Source organism: Gambusia affinis, linkage group LG10, assembly GCF_019740435.1.
Source record: "Gambusia affinis linkage group LG10, SWU_Gaff_1.0, whole genome shotgun sequence".
Lineage (NCBI taxonomy): Eukaryota > Metazoa > Chordata > Actinopteri > Cyprinodontiformes > Poeciliidae > Gambusia > Gambusia affinis.
In genome coordinates, this window is record NC_057877.1 from 8,842,149 (window position 1) to 8,859,849 (window position 17,701).

A 17,701-nucleotide genomic window follows, 5' to 3' on the forward strand; every position below is an offset into this window, starting at 1 on the left:
GAATTTAGAGACGTTATGGACCTGAAAAACAGTGGGGGATTACATGTATGCTTTGTGTGCATTTTAAATCTGTTTTATTGTAATATCAAAAACATAACTGTGTGAAAATTAATTATCTTTGTCATGGAGCCTGAACTGCTTATTTCATCCATCCATCTACACCTTGTTTATCCTTGCAGGGTTTCAGATGATCTGGTGCCAAACAACAGCCAATCCCTAAAAAACAGATATTTTGAAGACATATTCATTCTCAGAATCATAATGTTAGGACTTGAACTGGTCATTTATAGACTCCCACTTTTATTTTTTTATTGAATAAGTGAAGAAACGAGACAAAATGACCAAGAAATCAAGTTGCTTAAAAAGAAATTCTGACCAGAAGTGAGAATGAGCATTTAAGTTAGTATGAAGGCAAACATCTTGATCATGAGGCAGGAGAAGAGAGCTTCCAATGGGTTCAGATCCTCTTTACTTTCTCTGAACTGACTTGACTTTCTGTTTCAAGTCCAGTCAGATGTGGCTTCTCTCTCTCTTAACTGGAAATCCCACCAACCGCTGGGCTCACAACGGCTTTCTGCCCCTGCAGGGAAGTTACTCTGGATGTTTGATTGTTTTTATTCCCCGCAGTTCGGAAAACATTAATATAGCTAAAAGCAACATAAATGAATTTTAAACGACGGTATCAGACATGTGTGTAGCAGGCTCACTTGGGTCCAAACTTCTGGGTTTTGTGTGTGTCTGCCGGTCGATCCAACATTGTGCCTCGCTGACCTTTACAGTCTTCACACTGACTCAGCAATAACAGCAAATAGAAGTCGGATTAATGCCTTGTCATATATTTGAAAAGTAAAACCTTTGAAAGAAAAAAAGTTGTTTTTTTTCCCTAAAACTCTAGTAAAGGAGATTGTTAAAAAAAAAGAAAAAAAAAGCAAGCACACAAAAGAAAGGTTCATAGTGCAAAGAAAAGTTCTTAGCAGAGATGAGCACCATGTTGCATTTAGTCACCCAACATTTAGCCTCACAGAAAATTTGTTTTACATTTAAACACTGCTAACTTAACACAGAGATAGCTCAGAGGACTTAGTAAAGGAAACCCGTATAGGAGTGATAAATGCTTGCACAAAAATACTGAGAAAACACAGTAAGAAACTTTAAACCGAGGAATCAAATCAATCGAGTTTGGCAAGCTCTTACTAGCAATAATAAAATAAATAAAAAGCCCAAATGATAGGCTATATAAAAAGCAGCGCATTCAATATTCACCCGGGTTTAACATTCTGCTCTTTCAACTCAAGCACTAATAGCAGCCCAACAATTTTGAGGTCTGTTTTATCTTTACGAGCAGGGGTTCTGCTCAAATTCTGGGTTTTCCCTGCAAAGCCGTTGAGGTTAGAGACGGAAAAAACGCGTAAAATTCACAAAAGCAAGCTTAACTGAAAAAAAAAAAGGCTCAGATAGACACGGCAGTTCAGCGACAGGCTACAGCTGGAAAACAAATATATGTCAAGTGAAGCAAAGCAGTAAACATGTAAGTATGACGTATCTCTCTGTAGAAAACGCAACAAAAACTGTAATAGTTTTCAAACTGTTTTTATTTTTAATATAAATGCTAACTTGGCTCATGCTGATAAACCATTTTTCTTCTCAGGGCATCAGCTCTTTTAGCATTTACTGTAGGAAACTCTGAAAACAGTCGGTGTTGGCAGAAAGCAGAGAAACCGGGTTGGGTGGAAGCAGTGGTCAGCACATAATTACGGGCGGTAATCTGGGTTTATCACCCAATAATCCGCCAACAGCAGCATGTTCACGAGAGCAGCTACTCTGGCGACGGTGACACTTTATGTCAGCTCAGCCTTTGTGGTGATGAAAAACAGGCAATTGAAGTAGGGCGCACAAGTACTGAGACGAATGTTCAAAGTTTCTGCTCTGACAGAATACCACCAAACTAGGTCAATGGCCTCTTTAAGATGTGACTCTGTTGTTGCAGAGATCAGTCGAAGGAAGCGCGTGGAACAAAGCAGGTCGTGTTAGACGAGCAGACGCTTGTTGAAATCGTTGCTGGATGGCGTCTTGATAAGAGAAAATGCTTAGAGGACGTAATTCTGGTGAGTTTTATCTTCTTTTGGAAAATAAGTGGGGAAAATGAGCATAATTGGAAATTATTGGGCTTTCTGGAGGACTTTGAAATTCAAGTTATTACATCTTCTTTCATCATTTATTTGTGGTGATTTAGAGTCACAATCCCGTATAGCAGCAGAATATTTTTTTTGGTTGTTTAATGTGGTAAGGTGGATGTGTCACAGCTGCTGTGACGCACGTATGAAAATGTTATCAACAGGAAAACCTGCAGTGAGATAGGAGAGACAATAAACTGCTCTTCCTCCTCATGTTGGAAAGATTGGTGCCTTATTTCTGGACACGGATGGATGAGGTACAATCATTTTCTTCATATGCTTCATTCTTAAAGATGTAGCCCATGATTTTTAATAATGGAATATTTTTCCTCATCACTCTATAGGGTCCTCCGGTTTCAGAGAGATGAGCTGAGATGAATCTCTTGTTAGCCAGTTGGAGATACATTATCTTGCTGTTTTCTTTTTCCATCAATGGTGAGTGGTTCGTCCACAAAGCCAACCATGTGGCTCTGTTACTCATAAAGTCTTCATTTATAAAAAAAAAAAAATATAAGAAAAAAAATAGAAGAAGAAACATACAAAAGCCGAGTCTTGTTTCTGAATTTTCAAATGGCTCTTTTTTCTTTCGCAGGCTGCCCTCTGCTCCCTGTAGGCTGTATGGACCTCATTTCCCGTGGCTATGCGACAGCAGAGCCGGCCACCGTCCTGCTTATGGGTTCAAAACTGACCGTGTACTGCCACACCTTCGAATGTGACAATGGGTGAGCATATTGTGTTTGCAGTGGTGAATCTGGCAAGAATGCCACCCTGGGAGAGCCCCTTTCCCCTCATAACCCATCCTGTGCCTCACAAAAAGGACTTCATGGATGACCTGGCTGCATATTCAGCTTTTCAAGCTTCTCACGATCAGGGATGGTCTTAGTGACAAGGAGAAACATTGTAAATTCTTCTTAAAATGTGATTATAGCATCTCTGTTCACTGTAGAACAGCATGGTTTTTGTTTAACCATGTCTAGATATTTTCAGTCTTGAACTACAGATGATCAAATGTGATCAGATTTGATTATCCGTAGCTTTGGCATCACTTGGCGTGCCCAGAATCAGACAAGTTCAGCAAAGTTAGAGAGGCTTTAAATCAGACACCTACTTCAAGCATCATTGCCTGAGCTACACATCAGACACTAGCGTCGCTGTCATCAACCAGGTTTACTTTGCGATGTTTTCACTGGACTTGCAAACACTCAACAGAAAATGTGTCTTAAATGTAATTTAATATGCCACAGTGGGAAAATTCAGGATTAGCAGCAGAACTAAAGCATATGGGTTCACACAAAGATAAAACAAAAAAAAAAGGTATTCAAAATACATAAGATCAAATAATAAATTAAGGACTTGATCACAACTTAAACGTACTGTGCAGTTATCAAATACTCTGATTCAAGGAATATGCAGCTGAGTAGGAAATCTTTTTATTGTACATAATGTATGTGTGTGTGTTTGTTCATGAAAAGACAACAGACTATTTACAATATAAGAAACTAACAGAGATGTACAAAAAAACATCAAGGATGTAAACATTTATTGAGTTTGTCTAACAGAGATATAATGCTCCTTTGTGCTCTTAGATGCAGCATTCTGCATTGTGTTTCTGAAACGACACCTTCGGATATATACAGTAAAACCGCCTTCTACCGTTGACTTTCAGGTTTAAGAGGTACCTGGACCTGAATAAACAGACTGTGAATCTGTCGAAAAGAGTCAACTGCACCACAACGGCATTCTATCTGCCCCGCGTGTGGAAGCCGCTGTCCAAGGTGGTCTGCAAGATGAAGAGCAGCCAGCTGCCTGCTCTGGAAATCATCGGTGGCCTAGATCTACGTCTTGGACGTACGTACGCGTTACTTCAACACGGGACAGGGCGGGTCGGGAAGGAGGTGTAGGAGAGAAACTATTGTAATGTTCTCCCATTGCAGTTACTCTAAAATAAACATATCAAACTGATAATTTCATATGATTTAAAAACTTGGCATTTTGTAGAGACAATAATAAGTTTGTACCAAATTTTACAAGAATCTTTTAAATGTGACTTCAGCTAAATTTTGCGCATTAAACAATACTAAACCAACATACGGTTATGTTGTAGTGCACTAAAGCGTATTGAGCCACCATATTGTGAAGGAATGAGTAATAAAGTACACACTGTTCCATTTCAGAACCTCGTTGTGGCTGCTCAAAATTATTATGTTATCATCTTGTTTATATACACTCATGTTCAATAAATTAGAATAGTATTCGAAAGCTCATATATTTCACTGTGTGTTTCATTTTCAATTCAGAAAACATATTATCTGGAATCCTTGCACACACGCTATTGCTTTCAAGACTTTATTTTTGTAAATTGTGATGATTTTTGGCTTAGAACTAATGAAAACACAATCACCATATTATGTCTGACCATTAAGAAAGACTTTCCTATTCCAGAAATGTGGATTCAATGAGAAGTATTGTTTTCAAAAAGGCATCTTGAATTTGACAAAAAAACTCCCATAGGACACATATTTTAATTTATTGAATGCGATTGTATTATCCAGTCTGAAATAACCGGAATATGCAGTTATAATAACTCACATTTTAGTAGCAGTTAATTGTTAACTTATTGTATTACGTGATCATTTTCTGGGCAATAATTTTAAATCAGTCCCAACGGCTTTATATTTTCTTCACAAAATTACAAGACTTTGTAGTTTGTTTGTTTTTCTTTCAGGGCCTGCTTTTTTACTCATTTTGTTCTAAAATATTAAACCTGAAAGATCTATCATCTTTCTCTCGGTTGTGCTGTGAGTTCATCTATTACCGCTGTGAGAAATCACCTGTTTTATTTCATATTTCGTGGGTCAGAGACAATGACGAAGCAAAAAAAAAAAAAAAAAAAAAAAACTAAAATGAGTTGAAAATGAGTGAAAAGGCAACTAAAACCTTCAGTAATTTTGCATTGTACTGATAACTTTCTCTTGGAAAATATAAGACCGCTTTAATCTAGTGCAGAGTTGTTACAGATGACCTGGTTTTTTCTGATGTTTCTCCTTCGTTTAAGGGAGTTGTTGCTCTCCACTGCTGCTTCATGCTTGATGAGGAGGAGGAGGGATTGCTGCTTAGTTAGTGACTCAAATGCAGACAGCTTGGCTTCCCTTAGAGAACTTTTCACCTTTTGACACATTATGATCCGCTAAATTTGACCGCTGTCTGATGACCTGGATGGAGCTGAACGTTTTCTACATTATCTGCTACTCGATTAAAAGAGAGCTAGATCCTTAAAAAATGTGAAGCCACCACATCATGTTTGGATTGGGGGATTTTCTCTAATGCAGATGCATTAGAGTAAAACTAATCTCACAAACGAGTCCTAAACATTTGTTTGTGCTTCCAGATGATAAGAAACATTCTCTTGCTTTTTCATATCCCTACAGTTCCTCCTGACAAGCCTGCAAACATCAACTGTGGAACAACGAGAAGCTCTGACTTGGTAAACTGCTCACTGGACAGAGGACGGGAAACATACATCAGCACATTCTACAACGTTTCACTCCACAGGTATTTTAATTTTTTTTGCTCTCTGTTTGTTTCTTTGTCAACATTTGCCTGTGGCCTAATTTTCCTTTCCCTTTTTATTATCAGGCAGAATGAAAGTGTTTTAGATCTGATCTTGGACGGGGAGGAAATCAGCGTACCACGAGCAATCTTAGAGGAAAACACTAAATACACGCTGACCGTCTTCGCTTACAACCACTTTGGAGCGTCCCGGTCCGACCCGTTCATCTTTTCTCTGGCAGACATAGGTATCGCCTCCACATTCGTTCAATGGGAGTACATTAACCTAGTTGCTCATTTGAATTAATTAGTCAGAATCAGCACAGCTTAAAGGCCAAGTCATATATCGAGTGGTTAGTTCAATCAGTTGTTTTCTCCTCAGTCTGACTAATTTGACTTTCAGTAAAGTTTCTCTTTATGTAATATATGTCACGGGGGGGGAGCAATTTCCTCTTTTTTTTCTGCCACCTGCCCACTGCATCCCTTGTTTGAACTTTAGCAAGTTCACCGACAGTAGCTGTTCAATAGATTACAGAGCTGATTCATACATCAGTGTATTTTATCGAGATAGTAGGTGTACAATACGCCTGCACAAAGTAGCGCAACACTGTGGAAAGAAAATTATGTATTGGTTTTAAAGCTTTTGACAAATAAATATCTGAAAACGGTAGTGTGCGTTTGTATTTTTAATCAAAACTCAATAAATAGAGAGAGCTTGAAGATCAATTCCCGGGTTGGTTTTGGTCTGAAGGGTGAGCCTGCTCCTAGCTTCAAGTCTTCTGCAGGTTTTCTCATAGCTTTACTTGCCTTTTTAGTATTTTATGTAAGCACAGAAAAATATACATTTTGGCCCTTCTTCCTCATATTTGCTGTTTCTCCCGTATGGCTTGTGGGAAAACTGTAAACAAGGTCTTTGTTTGCTGCGTATTCTCTGATGTTCTCTGACAAACCTCTGAGGCTTTCGTAGAACATTCTGGATTTAGGCTGAGATTAAATCACACTCAGGTCCACTTTATGCTAAACAGGTGGCTTCTGAAAACAGTGGTTGTGCAGGATTATATTTGGGTTATCTGGATAAAGAGGCAGAATAGAAATGTAATATTCCACTTTTCATATTTTTATTTGTAAAAACCATTTATTTGAATTTCCTTTTCTAGCAGTTCTCAGTTGTGCACTACTTTGTGTTGCTCTGTCACACGTTGACGTTTGTGGTTGTAAAAGTTGCCAACGCCTTTAGATCTGCATTTTGTATTTTTAGCACATTTGCCATTGCCTGTTCAGATTGCTTTATTGTTGTTTTATATTTCAGGGATACCAGAAACCCCTCGTGTAGTTAAGGTGGAGTTCATGCATGACTCCACGTCAGCCGTGCTGCACTGGAAAACCTTTGAGTCTTCCGAGCGCCTCAGACTCTGGATCAGGCTGCGAGGAAACAATACCTGGGTAAAGCGGTGTCATGTTGACTTTGTAGTTTGTCTTGTTTTAAATCTTCTCATGCGATAACCTAAAAACATCTCTCACTCTTTCAGGAGCAGAGAGCGGGAGCAGAGCTGAGCGAGGGTCTGATACGAGTGGAGAACCTAAAGCCTGAGACTGAATATGAGTTCCAAATCAGAACGTGTTCCTACGCAGCAGGACAGACCACAAGCTTTAAAGCCAGCCAGCGATATCTCTGCAGCAAATGGAGCCCGTCTGTGAGGAGGAGGAGCCCTAGAAAAGGCAAGAATGAGATGTTTGAAATATAAGGGAGTAAAAGTGGTTCTTGTGTGACACCTGGCAGAGAAACTTCATGCTAAGTCTGTTCCAACAGGTCCGTCTCTGCACCTGCATGTATGGCGACGCTTAGGAGACCAGCCCAAACACGGGCTGAGGAACGTTACTGTTTTCTGGAAGGTATTGATATTTTCTGCTAATAATCTTCCAAACATCCATATAATTAGGCTACATGTTGGATTTTTATGTTTAAATTATTTTTTCATTGTTAAATTCATTTTCAAATGTTCCTCCTATAATAGTTGAGAAGGTGGAAGTATGTATTTCCCATGCATTAACAATTTGACCTCCTTGTTAGTTCATGCTCCCGAGGTGTTACTCTGATATTTCTTGACTTGTACATATGTGTTACCTATTAGCCTTCTAATATTACATTTAATTATTTCAAACATTCTTTTGTCATGTTTGGAAACAGACTATTTTCTTTCAAAGATTGCAACTTGGTGTGTGGAAAAAAAACAATATCCTTTTTATGATTAATTTTCTGGTCAACCCTTGGTCTATCATAAGGCTCCACCTTCGTGTTTTATCTGTGATGCAAAAAGTTACATAATCATTCGGTTTTGTATGTCAAATATAGCTACAGTTGGGTTTTGGATAGCATTTAAGCATTATAAGGAAAAAAAAATAAGACAAAATTAAATAAATGAAAAGCTCAAAATAAATGGGTAAATAAAAAATGATCTCGTTCCCAGCCTCTGCCTGTGGAGGATTACAGCGGTGAATTGCTGCGGTACAGCATCGTCCTGGATGATGGCCGAGAGGAGACCTGTCCTGCCGCTTCCAGCCAGTGTTCAGTTCAGGCACCAGTGGCGGTTCTTGGACTGAACGTCAGCGCAGTGACCTCCAGTGGGGCGTCTCCACCGGCTTTTGTAGATCTCAGACATGCAGGTGCAATAAAGTTACACAAAAGGGACTGAAATGTTTTTAACATTTTACGTTTCCGTGGTAATCACTAAAATGTCTCCGTCATTTAGGTGCTTCTGAATCTTTCTCTGTAAAGAAAGATCCTTTGTTTGCTGGTGCAGACGGCAGCGCTGCTCGTGTCTCCTGGCCTACGACGGTTCAGAAAGGTCTTCTGTACTTTGTAGTAGAATGGGAAAGCATGCCTGCAGCAAAGCTGCAGTGGAAAAAGGTGCTAGGAGACATAAACGACACAACAATCACAGGTATAGTCATTCATTCACACATATGCATTTATTTATTGCTAAAATAAGACAAATTTGATATTTGTATGAATTTTCTGGATATGCTTCTTCACCTCCAAATACCTTAAATAGGGCAAAGTGAAGATAAGTTAATCAGGAAATATTCCTGTAAAATCCTTCACCAGTTGCTCTTGTGGAGACATTTTAAAAAAATGTTTTCCTTCTTGCCTTAACTGCTCTTGTATTTGTCTGAAATTAAATTTATATTAGCCATAAGAAATTTTAAAAAACTCAGAGGATAATATGCAACTAAAATGAGTAGGCTTCCTTTTTGACTCAACATAAACTTCGACTCAAACAAAGACAATGTATGACTTCTTCTCTGAAGTAAGACAGAAAAATATAAGCAAGGGTAAACACTTGAAGCACCTGCTTTCAGATTAATGAACAATATAATAAGGAGGGCTGCACAGTGGGGCAGTGGGCAACACTGTTGCCCTGCAGCAAGAAGGTCCTGGGTTCAAATTTGTGGTGGTTCTCTTTCATGGAAATGTAATTAACTTGTTCAAATTACAATAAGAAAAGTTGAAAATACATATTAGATTAGAATGAGAAAAGGAATTGTTGTTTATTCATGTTTCTGTCATTTCTTATTCTTCACAACATTACCTCTCCCTATAATAAAATGTATGCTGTTGCTTTTAGTTGTGGTGTGCCACCATAAGACGTCTAACCACGCTTTGCCAGAACTTTCTGGCATAAATCAGCAGATCACAGTGGTGGCTTTTAAAAACGGTCAAACAGCGCCCTCGAGTGGCCGTTGTTCGGTCTTTTTTTTTTGGCCTCAATCACCCTATAGAAAGCGTAATATGTCACACCCACCAAGCAGACATAGTGAAGTAAGCTACCTGCTTTCAGAATACAGAGCGGCTTTCATCTTCAAACTCTGTTTCAGGTTTGACGGCGGGTGTGAGGTACAACGTGTCTTTGTACGCTGTGACCACCAGAGGCGTCAGTGCTCCAACATCCACACTGATCTACTCCAGAGAACAGAGTAAAGCAGACAGCTTTTCTGCTTTGTTTTCCTACAGCCTGCACCAACCGTTCTCTAATCATTGTGTCCATGCCTGTTTGCTTCAGGGCCACTTTCAGCGCCCGTGCTTCATGTTCTGACCCATAAGGCCAGACAGATCCAGGTCCGGTGGGACGAGCTGCCCCTGGACCAACGGAGAGGCTTCATCTCAAAGTACACCGTCTACTTGCAGGCACTGGACTCCAGCAGCACAGAGCTCAACGGTGAGCACTTAAGAAAAATACAAACATACAAACAACCCATGATGAGAAACATTTCGAGCAAAAGAAGCATTAATAGTGCTCCCCTCAAGTCTGGCCTCTGATAGATGATTTTTTCTTTTTCTTAAAGAAGGTCTGTGTGCAGTTCGCTGCAAACAATGTTAGGAAAAACATAAAAGAAGGTGCTCTGGTCAAACAAGACCAAAGTGTATGTTTTTGCCATGTGTGATGGAAAACTCCTACTTTATCTGACCTTGAACACACCATCCCCTTTGTTAAACATAGTGGTGGTTGCATCATACTGTGGGGAGGATTCTCTTCAGTAGGGAAAGGAGAGCTGTTCAAATATTATGGGAAGATTAAATAGAGAAAAATAAAGGGCGATCCTGGAAGAAAAGTTGAATAAAAGACTTGAGATTGGGGTTGAAGGTCACCTCAAACATACAGCCAGAGCTATGGGTCAAAGCATATTCATGTTTTAAAATGACCTAACCAAAGTCCAGACCTAAATCCAGCTGAGGCTCTGAGAAGATTTGAACATTTTCAATCTCATCTGACAGCGTTAGAGGTATTTTACAAAGAAGTGTAGGCAAAATCTACAATTAGTAAATCTACAAGTATTGTTTTACAAGATCCAAATACAAATCCAAGTTAGATTTCCCTTGTGTCTTTGGAAAAGAAATATGAAAACAGTGGCCTTTTTGTTTAACTTTACACTATTTTGTGGTTTTGTCTCATTAATATTGACTTAAATGCTCTGATGTTTATTGACCGCAATAGGATCAAATGTGCAGAGATGCAAAGGGTTTGAACGTTTTTAGAAGCTGCTGTAGCTCATGTTTTATCTGCAGCATCAGTAAATCCTCCACGAAATGAAGTGAAAGCAATTTCATGTTCATGTTTAAATATATCAGCGATTTTGACCAGAGTAACTACTGATTTGCTCTATTAAAGCCATTGAAGCTTCATGTACAAAAACCTACTCCAACGTTTCTCAATTTGATCAAATATAAAATTGTGTTTTAAAAGTATTGCATCATCCACACTGGACCTGGACAAACCTCTCCTTTGGGCTTGTTCAACATGGCGCGCTTACATGTTGATCAGTGCTTCTTTAAGAACCTTCTAACCACAAGTCTTTTCTTCCTTCCTTCCTTACTTTTGCTACGTATTTGTTTCATCTGGCCTTTCTGTCTACAGTAAAAAAAACAAACTGTAACCTAGTTTTCTGTAGATTTCTTGATTATTTTCAGATTGTGTGAACTGGATAATGTTCTGATGGGTTATTTTGATTCGACAACTTCCTCTATGCTCTGTGTCATCAAGTCTCTGTATAGACCTGAGACTTCCTCTCACATGTCTTCATGGCAGCACTTTCATCTTGTTCGGTTTACTGCCGTGTTGCTGTGTGTTTTTAAGTCTTCTTAATCTCTCACGTCCTTTATTTGCAGCGTTGCCTCTTTGCTTTCCAAAGTAGACATCTTATTTTGTAGCATTAAAAAGTGCAGAAGCTGGGCGCGCTGTGGTGGCGTAGGGGATAGCTTGACCCACATTTGGAGGCCTTGAGTCCTCGACGCAGCCGTTGCGGGTTCGATTCCCGGACCCGACTGACATTTGCCGCATGTCTTCTCCCCTCTCCTTTCCTGTCAGCCTACTGTCATATAAGGAACACTAGAGCCCATAAAAGACCCCTGGAGGGGAGAAAGAAAAAAAAAAGTGCAGAAGCTTTCAACAGGGTTCCTGCAAAGCTGTCAAGTTGAAAACTTTTCCAGACTCAATTTTCAAAGAGCAGTCAGATCTTTTTTTGTTTTATTCCATCGTACACACTAATTTACTTCTTTAAAACTCATCCAGACCTGAAATACTGAAATCAAAAACTATACTTTTCTATCCTGGGTTTCACGGCCAACCATCCATATTCTACCTGACCAAGGGAAACGCAAATCGTCAGATGCGGAGATGTAAGGCATGCCAGTAGATTATAGAGCAGAGTGGCTTTAACTGTTGCCAGGGTAACATCACTTGCTTTACTGCATTGTCTCAGGTGTGAAGATTTGAGGTAAGTAGGGTGATTGTCAGCTTCTTCAGTAATTGGGCTCGGTCCCTGTAGTTCCAGTGAAAGGAAATCGTAAGGCTTCAACGCGCCTTGACGTTCATTTGACATGAATTAAAGCGGAGACCGCAAGCTAGGACATCTCGTCCAACATCAGTGTGTGACCCCATGAATGTGATTGTGGAACAAAAGGTCAAAAATGATCAAAAACGTATAAAAGTGGGAGAGAAAGGACATGGGAGCTGGCATATTAAACCCTGGGGATTAAAAATAAGTCTTTAAAGCAAATTCACATCTGTATAAATACTTGTGGCAATACAGTGTAAGTTAATGATTACTCTCAAGTGCTCTGCATGACCAGACTTCTATTTGCAGCTACAAGATTATGCAGTTAAAGTATGAAGGACATAATGGATACATTATTAAGGTATCATACTCTAAAGTTACATAGTAGAACCAGTTATTTGTACTAAAATTGGAAAATGAAAGAATAAACAAATGAGTAAAATGTTATAAAGTAGGCATATCTTTACACATAAAATAAAGAAAACTACTAAGGATTTTCAGCATGTTTAAACCGCTGCTATATTTTCAAACTCGGTTTACCCTGCAGTCTGGAGAAAGTCATTTAATGACTTTGAGGAAAAGAAAATCCTTTCCCCAAAACAACAGCAACAACCTGATCATATCTGATCTTGACATTAAGTGGAGCCTCTCATTCACAATAAAGCTCCATGTTGGCTTGAAAGTGTGGAAGGAAACACAACTTTGCAGCGAGTTTCCTGTTCTTGCTCATCACCGCTTCAGCCTGCCCCTGCCCTGCTGTAACAGCATCTTTTTTGTGAGATTGTGTGTCCTTGTACTTCACCTTGGTCTCAAGCAAAGGCAAACTCTTAACACCAGCGTGCGCACAGGTGTGGTAAATTATACATGCAGCAGTATGCATGTGTTGTGCCTCGGCACAAACCACACTTACATAATGGAAAGCATGCGAGTGGCAATCCATTGATATTCCCCTCCCTCGAAGTTTCAATGCATCAGCAGGGTATTTTTCGCTCAGGCTTCCCGTAACAAATAGAAATTCAGACGTTGAGCTCAAATTATTATTTCTCTGTTATTGCTAATCACTCTTTCAAAAAAAACAACAAAAAACACACACACACACATAGCAACCTCACATCACAAAAACAACAAAACAATCCAGTGTTTTTGACATTTGAAGATGATCTTCAGTAGTGAAGAAACTGGAGCCAAACACGAGTTGATGTCGCTTTAGCAGCATCTTTAGAGGTTTCTCAAACTCGTTCTGACCGCAAAACAGGAAGCCGTGTGGCTTCATGCACATGTATCAGCCTGCCTTGTTCGGTATTTGTGGAACTTGACTACGAGAGCTCCTCAGAGCTTATACCTATTCCTCTTTCTAAGGTGTCATGTGCTCTCTGAATAATCTTTGTTGTCTTTTTCGCCGTTCGTCTGGTTGAGGGTTTTAACACAAAATGAATCCGGTGTACTCTATATTAATTATCTACTTCTGAATATTATTTGCAGGTTTTTCTTTTGTCTGGTTTATTTTAACTTGTACATGTGCAGAGAAACTTTTAAATGACATCATTATGCACACATTAATCCCCAATACAGTTGGTGGTCATTGGCTGGGTTTCTGGATGATTAGTTACAACAAATGCATTATCATATCTATTCAGGTTAACTGTTATTTTTGCTTTCCCCTATTTTGTCTTTAAATGCAACATAGCAAAGTTTCAAGAAGTTAACATTTGTTTTTTTTTGGACTTCCAAGTTGCATCCAGCTCTTAAAGGTAACTGAGTTTTGGCTGGGTGTAAGAACAGAAACTGGTTTAGTCAGTATGCAGAACCGTGCGGCTTCCTCAGCCTACAGTCTGTGGGTCGGTATTGACTCCAAATGTTCACCTCTCCTGCACTTCATGTGAGTTTCAGTATGAGTCTCTGACGTCAAACAGAATACTCTCAGTAGCAGAGGGTAAATACTACTGACCGCTGCCAAAAGTATTTATGTATTTTCAACTTTTTTTTAGATTTTGTCATGCATCAAACACTTATTGCCAAAATTGAGTCTTTTGGGGCTTTTGTCCATCTAGAAAACAGAACTTTTTCCTGTTCTTCCTGACAAAAAAGCTTAGTGAGTTTGCATAAGAGCATCTTTGAGACGCTATTTCTAATTTGACTTTGACTGGTCCATGAATAACCTATGCCAGAGGTGTCCAAAGTTGTCCTGCATGTTTTCGTTCGCTCCAACACATCTGAATCAAGCGATGCTTCTTTAGGAGGCCTCCGAGAGAGAGCTGAAACATGCCTGGCACCATCCCTTGAAGACTCTCTCATCTAACCCTAAGTTTGCAAGCAATGTATCATTTTCCTTTCCTTTTGTGTCAACTTTGCACTGTTTCAAGCAGGCATGCAGCACAATGCAAAGCCTGTGAGTTGAATACCCTTCAAACACTCCACATCAATATTCTCACACATTTGCATCACTGGGCATATCAAGCAGTAACCAACGCTGACTTTCAGTTCAAAAAGCTTTGCTCTAGGCTGAGTTGTTTGTCGTGCAGAAAGAAAAAAAAACCCAACAGCACGAAAAACAGCTGCGGTGGTTTAAGTTGAGCGATCAAGCAAGAAAGTCTTTAGATTCTGCAGGAGGGGAAACAAGCTAACTGTCGTTTCCTTCTGCACAGTGACAGTGTCTGGATCCGGCCAAAGGCAGATGTGGCTGGACTGTCCAGAAGGAACGTTGTCCCTTCAGCTGACCGCATCGAACTCAGCAGGAGAAGGGCCTCTAGGGAAACGGACCTTGTCTGAGCCTCCAGCTCCTGCCGGTCAATACATTTCCTCTACTTTAAGTCGCAAAATATCATAAAAGTTTTACATATATATAGTCTTAATTTCACCAGATCAGTATGGAAAAATAAGCTTCTGAGTCCAGGATTCATCCAAATAATGATTTTTTTTCTTTGTATCTCTTACAGTGGGGCTGGTGATTGTGATCGTGTTCATCATTACGATCTCCATAGCAATCGTAGCCAACCTGATGTGCTGGAGCTGTGTGAGGAAACGGTAATTTTACTAAAACACGCTTCCTTTTCCACAGAAAGCCTCAGTCATTTTACTAGACAAACTTCTGAGCTGGCATCGTTTTTTTCTTCGACTCGTTGTCCTGCAGCTTCAATGTTCATAAGTTTTGTTTTACGAGTAAAATGGATGGAGGACCCTGTGGTTAATTTTTAGTGAAAAACCACACCGCAACATGAGTAAAAAAACCCACTTGGCTGTCGTGAACAGAAACCTAAACCTCATTCTGATGTTGCTATTTGGCTATCTGCACCATTAGTCATGACATTAGCATCTATGTGCGCTTCCTTGCAGAAGCATTGGTTCCACTTGCACTTTTAACCACATATTGTCACGTCACAACCACAAACCTCCGTGTGTTTCAATGGGATTTCATTAATTTAAACCCACACAAAATATTGGGCCCACATGATCCCAACGAAAAGCGCATTCTTATGGATTCTTTTTCTGTAAATAGTTCCAATTTCAGTCAGATTGCACAGATTCTCAGTAGGCTTATGGTATGGCCTTTAATTAGGCCATTCTAACACATGAACAAGCCTTGAACTGAACCGCGACGCAGAACACAGGACAGATGAGCATGCAGACGCACATGGTCGAGACCTAAAGACAACTTAGAGTGGCTATTTCATCTAACATGCACGGTTTTGGACTGGAGTACCCAGAGAGAATCCACGTATACGCAGAGAGAACATGAAGAAAGAACGAGAACCTTCTCACAACAAGATAACAGTGATCTATGCAGCTCCTTCAGTGTCACCAGGAGCCTTTTTTATTTAAGGGTAGGAGAGTAAAAGAGAGTTTCACAACAGTGTCCAGATATTATTTGTTCAAAATGTTGAAAGCATGAATGATTTTACTCCCTCTTCCCAATTTTCCACTAGTCTATGCTGGCCTTTAAAATAAAATGCTAATGAAATATAATATGTGGCAAAGTGTGAAAATGCTTGTGGTCTGAACACTTTTTGCAATAATCTGTGTTTAACTTTGTCAACTCAGACTAATAAAGTCCAAAAAAATAAATATTATTTCTTCTTTTGTTGTAGGATCAAACAGAAATGTATAGCATGGGGACCTGAGTGGCTCGTGGACAACTTGCCCAAACCAGGACACAGCAACGCCATCAGGCTGCTGGAGGTAATCAACTCTGGATGTGTTAGTACCTAAGATAGCCAGCAACTACAACAGCTGCAAATTTGTGCCATTTAAGGATTATTCTAATATTAAACCTATAGAAACATTGCTACAGGAGGAGAAACCATTGCTAATGATCTCTTTTGCTCTTCTAGATCTCAATGTACATAAAATGTGCATTTGTCCAACAAACATATTTGCCTTGTAGTGATAACTCAATATTTGTCAATCATCTTTTGGCTAATTCCAACTGTTTCCTTTTCTTTAGGACGACAGAAGTGAGCCTCTTTTCTCCTTCACCGACAGTGACCCGACCCTTTCCCCGATCCTCGTGGTCTCCCAGGAGGAGAGGGAGGAGAGGGACGAAGCGTACCCCAGCATCCACGTCGAAGAGTTGCCGGACGGAGCCCTGCAGGCGAAGTCGCTCACCAGAACCATTCTGGTTGAACACACTGGCTACAAGCCTCAGATTGCTGCGCTGGTTCCGCTCGACGGGGAGATCACGGATGAAAGGGAGGAGCAACGGGAAGATCCAGAAAACGCAGAGGAAGACAGGCTTTTGATTGGATTTGAAGGATTTCTGGGAGGCTTCCTGTCCAACATGGATTGCTCTAATTCATCTCATTGGGCCACTCTTGGCTCTACCGGGGATCTTTTGTGGCCTAAAACTGTTGAAACGTCTGTCTGGAAAGGAGTCTGCTTGCAAGAGATTACCAGAACGCAGGAAGACACGGAGAACATTGTTTCCTCCTTGGATTTGCAGCAGGATCAGAGAGAGGATCTCGATTCAGATGATACCCGCTCCTCTCCGTTTTCAGCTTGCACGTTCCTGAACGGTGGCTACTTCCCACAGGCGGCTTCCCTCGACGTTGACACTTGACACGCCAAGGTGGCAGCGACGTTGGAGGGACAACAACTGCACTTTTAAGGCTAATTTTGAGAAAGCATTACGAAAGCACACATTTTAATCATTGAACCAATGAACCGCCCATATTGCAGTCACTGATTGTATTTAAATGTCATTTTTACTGTGGAAGCGAGTGTGTAAGAAGTTTTAATGGCTGCACTCTCAGGTGAGAGTCCGCTGATCTTTGTGGTTGGATGTTCTGTCAATGTGTGCTACCTGTCTGAATAAATGAACAAAGATATTGATTAAATTTGAAACTTTATTCCCCTAAACACAAATGCAGTACAGTGTTGTAAAAATATGTTGGCCTCTCTTCGTGATTTCCTGTTTTTGAGTGCTTGTCACAGTTAAGTGTTTCAGAACATCAAACCAAATTTAAATATTAGTTGAGGATGACACAAGATGTCCATTATTAAGGGTAGAAAGAAAACATCAAGCCTACATGGCCCTGTGTGAAGAAGTGATCGCCCCCTAAACTTGGTTGCACCATGTTTAGTAGCAACAACTCCAAACAAGCATTTGCGATAACTAGCAGAGTCTTTTACAGCTGTGGGGGAATTTTGAG

At 40.0% G+C, this 17,701-nt stretch overlaps 1 protein-coding gene across 2 annotated transcripts; it reads left to right on the forward strand.

The window, feature by feature from the left end:
- Positions 1–1,442: 1,442 nt before the first annotated feature.
- Positions 1,443–17,418, forward strand: il23r (interleukin 23 receptor). Of its 2 annotated transcripts, none has more exons than XM_044129047.1 (19): positions 1,443–1,528; positions 1,988–2,105; positions 2,339–2,431; positions 2,519–2,609; positions 2,767–2,896; positions 3,841–4,022; positions 5,603–5,726; positions 5,811–5,971; positions 7,033–7,166; positions 7,253–7,442; positions 7,534–7,616; positions 8,192–8,387; positions 8,474–8,665; positions 9,600–9,698; positions 9,785–9,940; positions 14,702–14,842; positions 14,993–15,080; positions 16,142–16,232; positions 16,498–17,418. In XM_044129047.1, exons 4-19 carry the CDS (start codon positions 2,549–2,551, stop codon positions 17,107–17,109), a joined length of 2,640 nt encoding a protein of 879 aa, XP_043984982.1. In that variant the 5' UTR covers positions 1,443–1,528; positions 1,988–2,105; positions 2,339–2,431; positions 2,519–2,548; the 3' UTR covers positions 17,110–17,418. The 2 variants fall into 2 exon arrangements, with proteins under 2 accessions (XP_043984982.1, XP_043984983.1); XM_044129048.1 differs by lacking the exon at positions 1,443–1,528 and adding an exon at positions 1,822–1,883.
- The last annotated feature ends 283 nt before the right edge of the window (positions 17,419–17,701 follow it).

Excerpts from the sequence above, each read along its gene's own strand:
- il23r (XM_044129047.1), top strand. The coding sequence starts at position 2,549 with ATGAATCTCTTGTTAGCCAGTTGGAGATACATTATCTTGCTGTTTTCT. Across the intron at positions 5,727-5,810 it reads TACAACGTTTCACTCCACAG|GCAGAATGAAAGTGTTTTAG; the intron begins GTATTTTAATTT and ends TTTTATTATCAG. Across the intron at positions 5,972-7,032 it reads CTTTTCTCTGGCAGACATAG|GGATACCAGAAACCCCTCGT; the intron begins GTATCGCCTCCA and ends TTTATATTTCAG.